This window comes from Muscardinus avellanarius (assembly GCF_963383645.1).
Source record: "Muscardinus avellanarius genome assembly, chromosome: 4".
Lineage (NCBI taxonomy): Eukaryota > Metazoa > Chordata > Mammalia > Rodentia > Gliridae > Muscardinus > Muscardinus avellanarius.
In genome coordinates, this window is record NC_137789.1 from 1,247,966 (window position 1) to 1,261,814 (window position 13,849).

Here is a 13,849-nt window from a genome sequence, read left to right on the forward strand (position 1 = left end):
AAAAAACAGGAGTCTTTACCTGTTTCTTTTTCATTCCAATTTTAGTGCATGCCATGGAAGGGAGCGCTTTTTCCTCCTGTCTTAAGTGCCAGTGTTGATCGCTGTAGCACATCGGCTGCTTCCAGGGGCTCAGTGGCCACCCTCTGGGACCATGCGGTGCAGGCGGCCCGGCCACTCTCCGCCAGTGCCCTGCGTCCACTCTCGCCCCACCAGCCTGCTGTCTGAGGCTGCTGCTGGCTCTGAAGTGCACCCCGAGGCTCTTGCTGGCGGGGGCTTTCCTGCCTCAGGGCACTGGCTGCGTATCTCCTGTCCCCTCTGCTGGCCATTCCGCCCTGGGGTCCAGTGCCCGCCCAGGCCCAGGACAGAGGGACCACGCTGTGTGAAGGAACCCTCAAGGGAGCACACGAGCAAGGCCGGGGCCCTTCCTGTGTGGCGGGGTGGTGGAAGCAGATGAACAGGGCCGCTGCCCCGGCCAGCCCTGCTGCTGCAGGCCCAGGAGAGGACTGTGCTCCCCGCGAGGCCCGGGACCACTCCCACAGGACCCATGCTGTCAGGGCAGCCCTAGAGCCTGGGAAAGTGGCGTTCAGCCATGGCATGAACTCCCAGTTGGTGCACCGGCCACGTTCCAGTGGGGGCTCCCTGGAAAGACCTTGGGCTCACAGCGGGTCTGCAGAGTGGAGCCAGGAGGGGTGGTAGGCCAGGAAGGCAGGCCATACTGCCTGGCCCTCTCTGGGAGTCTCCCTTGGCAGGCTCCGCTGCTGGAAGGGAAAGGGTTTCTCGCTTCCCTGTGCCCTGGTGGACAGAGCTGAGGCTCAGCCGATGCCCGGGCACCTGCCTGTTGACGTGCCCCTCCCCCACGGGTATAATTAGCCCCATAACAGGTGCCATGGATCAAGTGCCTGGCCCAACCCTGAGCCAGTGCTGCCCGGCCTCAGCCGGCCCGCTCACTGCACCCCTAGCCCTGGCCTGGGCTCAGGCCTGAGCCCTGCCTGCTAGAGGCCCCTGAGGCCTGGAGCCCCACCCCTTCCCCTGGGCTCCAGAACTGCCAGGGTGGGCGTGTCATATGGGGTGGTAGGCAGGCAGAGCTGCAGGCAGTGCCAGTCCTTGGGCTCTGGGAAGCCTCTAGCTGGCCAGTCTCCGTCCTCAGGTCGTGCCCAGAGGCCTTCCAACAGGAACCTCCAGCCTGGGCCTCCCCACGTGGTGCCCTTCAGCTGTGCCCCTTCTTCCCCAGTGCAAGAAGAAACACACGCTGCTGTGCCCTGACTTCGCTCGCAGAGGTGCATGTCCCCGGGGCACCCAGTGCCAGCTGCTGCATCGCAACCAGAGGCGCCCTGGCCGGCGGGCAGCAGCGCCTCCCATCCCAGGGCCCAGCGATGCCGCCCCCAGGAGCAGGGCCTCGGCTGGCCACGGGCCCAGGTGATGGGACAGTGGGTGTTGCACCTGAGCCAGAGGTGGCTCCTCCATGCTCTGGGGACTCTGAGTACCCTCTGGGGTGAGCCCCAGCCCGGCTCTTTGGGCTTGACATACAAAAAGAAACTTCAGTTCAAGGCAGGGGGTGAGGTGGCCTGTAGAGATGCCCACACCTTGGCTCCCCTGGGCCAAGGCTGAGGCCCTGAAGGTGGGGGACAGGGCTCAGTGTGGAGCCAGTTGGTTGCTGGGCAGGAAGTGGGTAGGAGGGATCCAGAGCCCACCACTGGCCGGGTGCCACCCGGGGATGCTTGGAGCCCTTTCCACCCCGCTGGCAGAGGAGCTGCCTGCCCTCACCTTCCTTCCTTTCCTGCAGGAAGCCCTCGGCTGCCCAGCGCCCTGCCAGACAGATGCCCAGCTCCCCCAGCTCCAGGGCTGCAGCCCCAGCATCCCCTCCCCGTGCCCCCAGGGTGCTGGCCTTGGCCTCTTCCTTGTCATCAAAGGCTGCCTCCTCCTCCTCGTCTCCCTCCTCTCCTCCCTGCTTGGGCCAGGAGGAGCCATCTCTGCGCGACAAGGCCGCCTTGTCAAGAAGGGGCCCTGGCAGCCTCTGCAAGCTGCCGTCCTTCATCTCCCTGCAGTCTTCACCCAGCCCAGCAAGCCAGCCGGGCCCCCGGGCCCCCAGGATGCCCCCCAGCAAGGACTCAGGTAGGCAGCCCAGCCTCTCTGCCACGCAGGGGTCTTTGACGCCCAAGCAGAGCCACCGGAGGGGTCCCCAGGTGGGACCTGGTGCGTCAGTGGGCGGAGGGTATGCACCTGCTGGCCAGGGGCGGGGCCAGCGGAGAGCGAGTGCGGCAGTGGCCGCTACTCAGACCACTGCAGCGAGGGCTGATTTAATTAGAAAGCACCCATTTCTGTTAATTTGTTCTGGAAGATCACCGCACACTCCTGGAGAGAACAGATGTTGCCTCTCCCCGATGAGCATCTGGGGCTTGGTAAATGGCTCCGCTCAGCCTTGTTTAGGAGAGAAAAGAGGATTTTATGGCTGCAAACGACCCTTTCTGTAAACATTTTACAGCTTTCTGCGCGTTTGAGTGACGATAAACCCCACGCAGCTCGGCGGGCTGCAAATTTGCGACCATACGGCTATCATTTTATTGTCATATTTCACGGTCGTAACGTTAATGGAAGATGCTTGCGGCAGGCTTCTCTAACAGCCCCGCTGAGCACGCTCAGCGCCTGCTGGGAGGGGCCGCCTCCTGGCTCATCCTCTTCGCCTGGGACCCGGGTGGGCTGCCAGCTCCTCCCATGTGGGCGGCCCCTGGGTGGAGTGGGGTGGGGACAGAGAACCTAACTGCCAGTCCTAGGACCTTGGGAGGTGTAGGGCTCTGGGGACTGCCAGCAGCTTGGCTGGGGAAAGACTCCAGTGACCATGAAGGGCTCAGCCAGGAGGGGAGCTGAGGGATGGAGGCAGGAGGTCAGGCTGCGCCAGCCATGTGTCACCTGGTAGAAGTGGCTGTGGCTGGCTGAGCTGCCCCCAACCCTGATGCTGAAGAGGGGCACCTTCAGGAGAGGGGCCTTCCGGGGCCACCTGGGCCGGACCATGCTGGTACGGGCAGCCACACTAAGCCGCTGCAGTCAGCAGGCGCTTGGCTCCTGAGGGGGTGGCCCAGGCCGGTGCCCAGCGTGTGCACACCCCTGTCCTCAGCCCCCCAGCCACCTGCTCACACGCACCCGCTTCCCACTCAGAGGCACAGCGCCCTGCCTTCGTGTCTGGCAGCCCCCCTCGGTGTGAGCGCGATGTGTGCCGGTGTATCTGTGTGTGCCTAGAATTTATAGCTCAGCCTGCAGCAAGTTGTGGCTCCCACCTGTGAGCCCACCACCATGCAGGAGCTGCTGGGGCCCGGGCAGGTCCCTGGGCTGGCCAGGGCCTGGGAGACAGTGGCCAGGTCTTTACAGCCCCCAAGGGGCAGGACTGGGCTGATGGCGTCCCTGTCCTGAGCCCTGCTCAAGTAGGAATTTGGAAGCGGGTGGTTCCTCTTGGCTGGGTGGCTTGGCACCTGAACCTTGCCCTCTCTGTGTAGGGAAGCCGCTACACATCAAACCGCGTCTGTGAAGGGCCTCGGGGACCAGCCCGCACCTACCTCAGACCCGAGCCCTTGGAGAAGACGGAGGCTGTGCCCACCACGTTGCCCCGGAGGAGGACTGCCCACCACTGAGCCCCACGGGGCCTGCAGTGGTACCAGTCTGCCCACCAGGACCCAGGCCTTCTGCTGCCAGGGTGCCAAGGGCCTTCTCCTCCCTTGGCCAGGCCCCTGCCCAGCAGGCCCCCTGCCCCCTAACTCCCCTGCCCTGGGCCTGCAGATTCACACCCAGCCCCGCCAACCCCCCCAACCCCGTCCCAGCCTCCACAACAGCCCTCTCTACCCAGAACTCCTGTCGGGAGGGGAGAGGCCCCTGGTGGGCATTTTATGTTCAGCAATAAAGGTCTGTCCTGTGTCAGTTGGCCATCTGACCACCACCATGCCAGCCCCAGCCCTGGATCTGGGAGGGAGCCTTCTGGATGGGGAGGCCAAGAATGCACTCTGGGGACACTGCCAGGCCGGGCTGGCGCCTCTATGCTGGCATGGGGCAGCTGCTACCCCTCCCCACCTAGCGGCCCCCACACGGCTGGTCCCCTGGCCACCGCACCAGCCTCTGCCTACACCATGTCTGCGAGGGTCCCTGGCTTCTGTAGGCCCCGGGGCCAGCCCACAGCAGGCGAGAGGGAGGCCGTGGTCCTGCTCTCCACTGCGGCCCCTGCCAGGAGGTGGGGATCTTGATACCAGCCTCAAAGGCAAGGGCCAGGGCTGGTCCCAGCCCAGCAGAGCAGTCGCCCTGTCACTCCCACTGACTCCCTGCCTGACTTGGTAGCTGGTCAGGAGGCCCAAAGGAAAGCCCAGTGCGCCCGGCAGTGTTGGGCGGAGCCTCTGCTGCTGGCCCTTGCGCCGCCGGGATGGGGTGGGCTGCTTCTGCTGGGCACACAAGAGCCACACATGAGCCTGGGACACCTCGCTTGGGCCTCGCAGCAGCTGCAGCCCAACTCTCACGGAGCGAGTGGGCTGACATGTTGCTGTCTCGGGGAGCAGGGGTCCAGGGCTAAGCGCCAGCGGGTGGGGGCATGCTACCACAGCAGACAACCTGGGTGGCTGGCAGCAGCGACCTCCGGGGTGGTGGGCACAGAGCCACCCTGGCCCCAGGTGCAGGAGAGCAGGTGAAGTGCACCTTGGAACCACCCAGTGCCACCCACCCAGTAGGCACCCGCGGCCAAGGGCCTCGGCTTGGGTGAACGGCAAGCCAGGAGGAGCCAGGGTGCCTCCCTTGTGCTCTCCTCTCCCGGGGGAGGAGCACGGTCACAGGCCAGGTGAGCTGGAGACAGTGACGGCGCATGGCCAGCCCAGGGACAGGCTGCTGCCTCGGCTGGCTGGCTGCTGGGAGCACCAGCCTCCCTCCGGGGCCTCTTGTTTGTGCTCAGGTGAGCTGAGTGTCCCTGCAGCGAGGCCCTGCAAGCCACAACCCTGGGAAGGCTGTAAGAGGGCTGGTAGATCCTGCCTGCCAGGGGCACTGGGAACCCACTCTGACGGTGTGCTCCTCGGGCCCCAGCTCACCCACTCCACCATGGCCAGGGCTTACCAAGGCCCAGCAGCCACACGCAGGCCCCGGCACTGTCAGACAGCAAGGGTAGGACAGTGCTCGGGACCCAGGCCCCTCTGCCCCACGCAGCGGCAAGAAGGCTTGGGAAGTGCTCTGCCGGCCTGGTCAGTCCTTGCGGTCCCTCAGCTGTGTGTGTCCATTGGTTACCCTGGGCTTCACATGTAATAGTCAGCAGGTGATGATGGATGAGCCTCTTCCAGGAAACTGACCGAGGGGCCTTGGGGCCAGCAGAAGCTTGGGCTACAGGTGAGGTCACCTGGCCACCACCCAGAAGAGAGGGTGGCAACGACTTCTGGGAAGCCTCACCCTCAGCTCTCCAGATCTGCCCTGCCAGGGCCTAGCCCTCCTGCTGAGACAGGGACACCAGGGCCCTGTTGCACCGCCAGAGCTGAGGTGCATGGGTGCAGGCTGCCTTGGGAGGTTGGCCATTGTGGCCTGGCCTCCTAGGGGGCGCTGCTGGTCCCAGAGCCGGCAGTTGACAGGCCCATCAGCAGGCAGGTGGCCACAGCAGGAGCCCAGCCCCCAAGTCTGTAGGCGACCTGAGAGGTCCTCAGAGCCCATGCAGGGCCTGGGCCGAGGGAGCAGGGCTGGCTTCACAGCCTAGCCCCCAGCTGGCCGGTCTTTCTGCTGCAGCTGAGAGCAGGCCCAGGGCTGTGGCCTCCTCCAAGGGAGCCCTGAGCCCTGAGGTTGGGGGACAGGGACAGAGAGGGAGGGCAGTGGGCTGGGTGTGGTTCTGCACCCCACCCTGTGTGCCTGGGAGAGGCTTTGTGTGTGGCAGGGTGCTGGCCAGCTCGCCTAGGGGCTGGGAGGGTGTCCTGGCGGCCCCCTGCTCTCCACCCTCTCCTCCCTGCTGGTGAGCATGTCCCTGTCGCGCAGTGCTGCCCTCTGTCCCCGGGAGGGCAAGGAACTGGGATGTGTTTGTGGTCCAGTATACCCCAATTGGTGCCCGGCATACAGCAGGTGCTACATGGGTGCTGGGGCAGGGCATGAGGAAGGTGCCCAACAGTGGGGGGGCTGAGGGCGGGCTCACTCCCAGGGAGCCTCATCTCTGCTAAGAGGCTTGGCAAGTGAGTCCCCGGGGGGTCACTTCAGCTGACCCGCCCTGGGACCCACAGCCCCCAGCCTGGACCCAGACCTGAGCATCATTCTGCAGAACAGAGAAGCAACCAAACTTCTCACCCCCTGGCTTGGGGTGACCAGCACCTCAGCACTTGCCACCACACCCAGAAGCTGTGTCCCCACGAGATCCCCGTGACAAGATGGACATGTAGGCTCTGGACACAGAGGCATCAATGCAGAATACTTTCATTTGTTTTTGTGTTTTGTTTTGTTTTGTTTTGCGGACCTGGGGATTGAACGGGGCATTCTGCCTCTGAATTACACCCTCTGCCCCATTTTTAATTCTTTATTTTGAAATGGGCTCACTAAGTTGTGAAGGATCTCACTAAGTAGTTGAGGCTGTCCTTGAACCTGCCATCCTCCTGTCTCAGCCTCCCAAGTACTGGGATTACAAGCGTGTGCCACCACACCCAGCATTCTGATGGGTGCACACCTGCCGGGGAGTGTAGACAGACTGTCCTGCCTGTGACACCATGTCCCGGGCTAGGACAGCCCCTGGGGACCTTCGGGGTGCTGGGATACACTGAGCTCGGTGCTGGCTAGCTGGTGGGCCCTGTGCTGGGCGCCCCTCTGGCCCGGGCCACCCAGCCCTGCCACAGCCTCCCTGATCCCATGTCAGCCACCCTGCCCAGGCACGGGCTCCTTCCCCTGCCTTCAGAAGGAGGCGCTGGCCACCCTCTGCGTGCTCAATGCCCCCGCCCTCTCACCTGGCCGTCCTCCACCTCGCTATATGGAGGACGCCCTGGGGTGACCCCGGTCCCTTCCTGGGGTCCCTGCTCTGGTGCCCCCCATTGGGCAGAACCTGTGGCTTGCTGTCTACCCACAGACCACATCTCCTCTGCAGACTGGCCGGGGGAGTCGGGGCATGGGGCCAGCCCACCTGCCCTCCTATGCGGAGGAGCCCAGCAGCCTCCAGCCTTCCACCGTAGGAGCCACCCACAGAGTCAAGGAGATTTGAGCCTGCAACCCCAGGGCCCTGGAAGCAGATCTTTCCAGCCCCCGTGAAACTGCAGCCTGGGAGACCTGTCCTCCCGGGCCCCTGACTGGAGAGGTCAAGGAATCTGTTCTGTTCTGAGCTGCTCAAGCCCTGGTCAGCCGTCAGCAGTAGAAAACTATTTACCAAGTGACTTTATGTCTCGACACCCACTCTTACAGACTGCATTTTCCAACAATATGGGGGGCCAGGTATTGGCAGCCCACATACTCCTCCTCAGTGTAACCAGCATGAGGTTGTCACGTGCACACACGCACACCTGTGCCACCTGGATGGTGGGCGTGGCTTCTGACACAACCTTCTCTCTGGGGTGCTCACACCTGCAGGGAGGGAACCCCCAGCACGCAGAGCTCCGCTCCGTGAGGTTACACCCGCTGCCAGTTACACCAGCCTCCTGCTCCCTCCCCCCCAGCTGTCCCCAACCCCAAGGACAAACCCCCCGCTCTAGAACAGACGCTCTAGAACAGACATGACATGCTACCTGACCAAGCCCATCCCTGGGGCAGTAGGTGCTCAAGAAAGACTTTCTGGAGTGCAAGCCAGGCACCGGTGGCACACACCTGGAATCCCAGCACCTGGGGCTGAGACAGGAGGAGTGCAGGTTCAAGTCCAGTTTCAACAATTTAGTTGTTGATTATTTTGAGACCTGCTTCAAAATAAAAAATAAAGTCAGGTGTGGTGGCACATGCCTGTAATCCCAGTACTTGTGGAGACAGGAAGATTGGAGGTTTGTGGGCAGCCTCAGCTACCTAGCAAGGTATTCTGCAACTTAGTGAGACCCTGTTTAAAAAATAGGACAGGGGTGTAGCTCAGAGGTAAAATGCCCCTGGATTCAATCCCAAGTACAATAAATAAATAAATAAATAAATAAATAAATAAATAAATAGGGCTGGAGGTATAAAGTGGAGATAAAATGCCCTTGGGTCCAATCCCCAGTGCCATAAACAAATAAGATCAAATAAAAAGGGCCGTGGGTACAGCTCAGAAGTAGAATGCCTCTGGGTCAACCCCCAGTTTAAAAAAAAAAAAGATTTTGTGGAGTGTGTTTAATCAGCAAACCACACAGCAGCCTCTCCAGAGTTCTGCCAGCCTGGAAGGCTGGCGTGCAAAGCCCTGGGCAGCGTGGGCCGTGATGGGCTTGCGGTGCGTCTGCTCCCTTCCACCTCACCCATTCAGCCACTCCAGGCTGGTGGCAAGTGGACCTGGGCCCTCGCTGGGGCCACAGGGCCACTTACAGGTACAGGGGCCTGGCAGGCCTCGGGCCCCTGAGCCCTGGAGCCTGTGCGCCTGCTCTGTAGGCATCCATGGTCTGGCCGGATGAAGAACCCTTTGGGGGCCTCGACCCTTTGCTCCTGGCCTGGCTGGAATAACAGGGGGGCCCACCCAGAGGCCAAGCTGCAAGTACCGAGGGTTAGGTGGCAGGGACAGGCAGGAGCCCTGGAAGGCTGGCCTCCCACACCAAGGGGCCAAGAGCTGAGGGCCAAAGAGTTTCTAGGATGCCAGACAGAGCTGCCGACCTCCAGCACCAAGCCTGTCCAGGAGTAGGAGGGTCCCGGCCCCAGCCAGCTCTGCACGCAGCCCCGCTCGCCAGCTCCCGCGGGCCCTGGTCATTTCATCTCAGTGTCGGTCACCAGGGTGGTCCTGGGAGAGCCAAGCTGACCTCTCCCCACACTGGCCGCTCCCTCTCCCAGAAGGGTCTCGTCCCAGTGAGTCCCCTGCCCCCCACAGCAAGGAGGAGAATGAGTGTCAGTGCTGTTGTGGGGCCTGGGAGTGTGGGAAGGGAGGGGCTGGCTCTGGCCCAGAGCCCTCCAACATTTGCTTTTACACTGAGTCCAGGAGCTGTGTGAGCCTTGCACTGGTCAGGCAGGCTGGGTGGGGCTGGGGTGCCTCCTGCCACAGCATTGTGGGCGTGTCCCTTGGCCCGAGGCTGGGGGCTGTGGCCCCTGGGAGGGTCCCTGCCTGTTCCAGCCTGGGGGTCCTCCCTTCTCTGAGAGTTTGGGGTGTCCTCCTGGGTTGTGACTGAGTCCCCACACCACCTGGCTGGGGCCACATCTGAGGCAGGCAGGCAGCCCCCTCCCGCAGCTCACCAGGGGGCCTGGTGAGGGGGTCAGGCCACCCAAGGCCGCACCCCTTCCTTCCCCCTGGGCTCCCTTGCCAGCACACCCAAGGGCCACATGGGGTGCAGCACCTAGGCATGCAGCTCTTGGGGGTCCTGGGCTCCTGGGACTCAGGCAGGGTCCCCTGGCTCCAGGCCTCTGGCTCCGCTGCAGGAGACTGCAGCTCTCACAGCAAGGCACCGCTAGGGAACACAGCCCCCTCTGGACACAGAGTGGGGGAGTCTGGGCAGGGGGGCTCAGCTGTCCCTGGCCCTTCCTAGAAAAAGGACTGGCCTTCCAAGTCCCCAGCCCAGCCCTAGTCCCAGCCCCACCCAGAGGAATGGGAGGATGAGGAGGGCCTCGCAGGGAGGAGGAGCTCAGGGCTTTTTTTTTTTTTTGGTACTGGGGATTGAACCCAGGGGCAGCCTATCTCTGAGCTACACCCCAGCCCTTTTGCATTCTTTTTTATTTGAAAACAGGGTCTCACTGAGTTGCCGAGGGCCTTGCTAAGTCGCAGAGTTTGGCCTTGAACTGTGATCCTCCTGTCTCAGCCTCCTAAGTACTGAATTTACAGGCATGTGCCCCTGAACCTGTGCTTTTCCCTTCCTTCTTCCCTCCCTCCCACCGTCCTCCTTTCCTTCCTCCCTCCCTTCCCCAGGGCCTCCCGCATGCTAGGAAGCACTCGGTGCGCTGCACCCTGGCCCTGTGCGGAGGAGCAGGAGCAGGCACAGCCCAGGCCTGGGGCGCCGCATCCCTGGCTTCCAGTGCACCTCCTTCCAGGTGTTTTCTTCTTCTGTACATAGGTGGTTACATTTAACATTTAGCTTAATTGTCAAAGTCATTAAAAATCAGCAATACTCAAAATTAGGTAACCGAAAGACCCGCACCGGGCCATCCGAAGCGGAGCTTCTGCAGCTCTGGCCCATGTGTCCCGCGGCCACCGCACCTCCTGCCCTCGCTCGCCCGCGGCTGGGGAGGCCCGCTCCCGCGCTCCGGCCCGCAGGTGCGGGTGCCTCGCGTCCCGCCGCCCGGGGCGCCGGAAACTTTGTTGACTGGATTCCTGAACCCGCCCGAGCCACGCGGCTAAAAATAGCGGCGCTCGGGCCGCGCGGTGTCACCCCGTGGCAGGGCGGCCGCCGCCCGCACCGGGGACGCGGCTCCCGGCTGGGGCCCGGCGCGGGGCCCGGAGGCCGGCCGGGAGCACCGAGGGCACCGCCCGGTTCTGCTCCGGAAACTCTGCCGCTGCCCCGTCGCGGACGCCGGGCTCCGGGAGGCCGCCGCCAGCTCGGGCCGGCCGGGCAGCCTCCGCCGCAGCCGCCAGGGGGCCCGGCCCACTCCTCGGGCCAGCGGCCCAGCCCCACCCCTTCCCACAGCTGTTTCCCGCAGGAGATTGACAGCTGGGCTCCGGGTTGCCATGGGGATAGGCAAATGAGGGCGGCGGGGCTGGGGCTCCGATTGGCCCGCGGGCGCGCGCCCCCTCCCGGGGAGGCGGGCCCGGGTGCCCGGCTCTATAAAAGCGCGCGCGCGGCTCGGCGCTCGGCCTGGGAGGCGGGGCCGGCCGCCAGCGCGGGTGGGGCGCGGGGCGGGGCGGCACGGCCCGAGGCGCGGCCGCACCGCCGCGGGCCGGGTCCCGGCCGAGGACGAGGAGGGGCAGGCGCGGGCCCGAGCGCCCGCAGGGAGCGGGCCCGGGCCCGCCGAGGGGCCCGGACGGCGGCCTTCCCCAGCGCCCCGCCTCGGAGTTGGCTGCGCGAAACTTTTCCTGGTGCGCTGCGGCGTCCCAGCCCGGAGCCTGCCCCGCCTGCGCCCGCCCTCCCCCTCGCCGGGACCGCAGCTCCTGGGGAGGGGGGCGAGCGGCCCGCGGCCACACACACCCCGGCCGCCCGTCGGGGCGCGGCGCGGGCTCGGGCCCCGGGCGATGGCCGCGGAGCTGGCGATGGGCGCCGAGCTGCCCAGCAGCCCACTGGCCATCGAGTACGTCAACGACTTCGACCTGATGAAGTTCGAGGTGAAGAAGGAGCCGCCCGAGGCCGAGCGCTTCTGCCACCGCCTGCCGCCCGGCTCGCTGTCCTCGACGCCGCTCAGCACGCCCTGCTCCTCGGTGCCCTCCTCGCCCAGCTTCTGCGCGCCCAGCCCGGGCACCGGCGGCGGCGGCGGCGGCGGCGCTGGGGGCGGCGGCGCTGCCTCCCAGGCCGGGGGCGCCTCGGGGCCGCCGAGCGGGGGCCCCAGCGCCGTCGGGGGCGCCGCGGGGAAGCCCGCGCTGGAGGATCTGTACTGGATGAGCGGCTATCAGCACCACCTCCACCCAGAGGCGCTCAACCTGACGCCCGAGGACGCGGTGGAGGCGCTCATCAGCAGTGGCCACCACTCCGGGCACCCTGGCGCGCACCCCCCGGCGGCCGCCTCGGCCTACGAGGCCTTCCGGGGCCAGGGCTTCGCGGGCGGCGGCGGCGCCGACGACATGGGTGCCGGCCACCACCACGGCGCGCACCACGCGGCCCACCACCACCACCACCACCACGGCGGCGGCGGCGCGGGCCTCCACGTGCGCCTGGAGGAGCGCTTCTCCGACGACCAGCTGGTGTCCATGTCGGTGCGGGAGCTGAACCGGCAGCTCCGGGGCTTCAGCAAGGAGGAGGTGATCCGGCTGAAGCAGAAGCGGCGCACGCTCAAGAACCGCGGCTACGCGCAGTCGTGCCGCTTCAAGCGGGTGCAGCAGCGGCACATTCTGGAGAGCGAGAAGTGCCAGCTCCAGAGCCAGGTGGAGCAGCTGAAGCTGGAGGTGGGGCGCCTGGCCAAGGAGCGGGACCTGTACAAGGAGAAATTCGAGAAGCTGGCGGGCCGGGGCGGCTTCCCTCGGGCGCCCTCGCCGCCGCAGGCCGGGCCCGGCGGGGCCAAGAGCGCGCCCGAGTTCTTCCTGTGAGCGCGGGCTCCGGTCCGCGCGCGGCCGGGGACAAGTTCGCGCCGGCCGCCGTGCCGCGGCCCCAGCCCAGGCCCGCAGTGGCCGGCCGCCCGCCCGCCCGGTGCCGGCCCTCCCGCCGCGCGAGCCTCGGCCGCCGTCCAGGTGGCCGCGTCCCGGGGGCGCGGAAGCCCGAGCCGGGTCTTACGTTCGCGCGAGCGTCCACTGTGCATAAGTCGGGCGAGCGCGGCTGTCCTGCCCACCGTCGCCTGGCCGCGGAGAGCCGCCGCGCCCTCCCGGGCGGCCTCTGCTCGCCCGCGCCTCCTTCGTTTTCTTCCCGCCTCCCTCTCCTTACCCTGTTTCACTCCTCCTCCTCCTCCTTAAAGCGGTCTTATTTTCGAAGCATCTTTATTTATTTTGCTTGGTGTTAGAAAACTCGGAGGAAGGCCCTCCTTCCCCAGACGGTGCGCCCTCGGACGTCCCGAGTCCCCGCATGCGTCTCTCTCGCCTGCTCGCTCGCTGGGGGCCCGGCCCTTGCCTGCCCGCTGCCCGCTTGCCCCCCACCCTGCCCGGCCCCCTGGAGATGGAAGCCGAGGGGACGCTGCCTGCTGCCCAGCTGTACTCGACGGAGGGGTGGGGGGGAGGGGGTCGCCGTGCTCAGCCGGGTGGGGCTGGCCCAGACTCCCGCGCTGCTATTTCTCTATGCACCAGATCGTATTTATGACTCCTGGGGAAATATATCTTATTTTAACCTTCAAGAGAAGTGAAAGAAAAACAATGCACAGTATTTCTCAAAGAAAGAATTTAAAGAGGAGGGTTAGGCCTGAACCTCCTGGCATGGGCGGGTGAAGAAAGTGTTTTATTTTAAGTTGTGTTTCGTTTTGTTTGTGGAACCCTTTTTAAAGCTGGGCCACTTTCTGGACCGGCTGGAGAGAGGCACGGCTAAGCTGGGTGAGACTCCCAGGGTGGAGCCCTGGCTTTCTGAGGTCCTGGTGCCCGTGCCTCCCCGCTCCCCTCCTGCCCAGCCTTCCTGGAGTAGGACGCTTCTGCGCCAACTCCTTCAAAATTCAGTTGTTTGTTGTTTTTTTTTTCATTTGCTACAAAACTGAGGGAAAGGAAAATTAATATACAAACAAAATAAATCCATTTAGATCCCAAAGTCACTGGATCCTGGCTGGTTTGTCCGTGGTTTTCGTTTTTGCCATGTTTCTGCCTGAACATTAAGAAAAAGGGGGTTTCTGGATTGGGCTTTGCTTGCCTCTGGGTGACCCGAGGCTGACAGGTGGCAACCAGCTCCGCACCACAGGGGAGCAGGCCCCCACCAAGCTAAGGCTGGCTGGGGTGCTGGCCAGGAGCGCCCTCAGGGGTAACCCCAAGTGTGGCCGGTGTGGCCTGGTGGCAAGAGCTGTCGGCGGCTCTTCCGCGCCTGCTGCCTCCCGCCCTCCACCTTCAGTTGGTAGAGGCAGGGCCTGGGGCCCCTGAAGACCTTACCCTCTAGTGGCCCAGGGGCAGGGCTTGTAGGCTGCTGGCCGGGGTCACCACAGTACAGTGAGGACCGCTCTGCAGACCTGGAGACTGGCTGGATCTGTGGTGGGCTTTCCACGGTGCCTCCAGGAGGAGGCTCTTCTGTTGGCGAAGCAGAGGCTC

General features: G+C 64.7%; 2 protein-coding genes across 3 annotated transcripts in view; both read left to right on the forward strand.

Moving 5' to 3' along the window:
* Window positions 1–3,520, forward strand: part of ZC3H3 (zinc finger CCCH-type containing 3) — a gene marked incomplete at both ends in the record, with an annotated part of 90,366 nt that extends 86,846 nt beyond the window's left edge. For both annotated transcript variants that reach the window (XM_080693830.1, XM_080693831.1), the window contains 3 exons: window positions 1,232–1,416; window positions 1,784–2,112; window positions 3,489–3,520. In XM_080693830.1, coding sequence (XP_080549956.1) covers window positions 1,232–1,416; window positions 1,784–2,112; window positions 3,489–3,520 — 546 coding nt within the window. The remainder of the gene's footprint in view (window positions 1–1,231; window positions 1,417–1,783; window positions 2,113–3,488) is intronic.
* A 7,701-nt stretch (window positions 3,521–11,221) lies between these two features.
* MAFA (MAF bZIP transcription factor A) lies at window positions 11,222–12,226 on the forward strand (the record flags this gene model as incomplete). Its single annotated transcript, XM_080695249.1, has 1 exon — window positions 11,222–12,226. The coding sequence occupies one exon, from the start codon at window positions 11,222–11,224 to the stop codon at window positions 12,224–12,226; it is 1,005 nt and encodes a 334-aa protein (XP_080551375.1).
* Window positions 12,227–13,849: the final 1,623 nt, after the last annotated feature.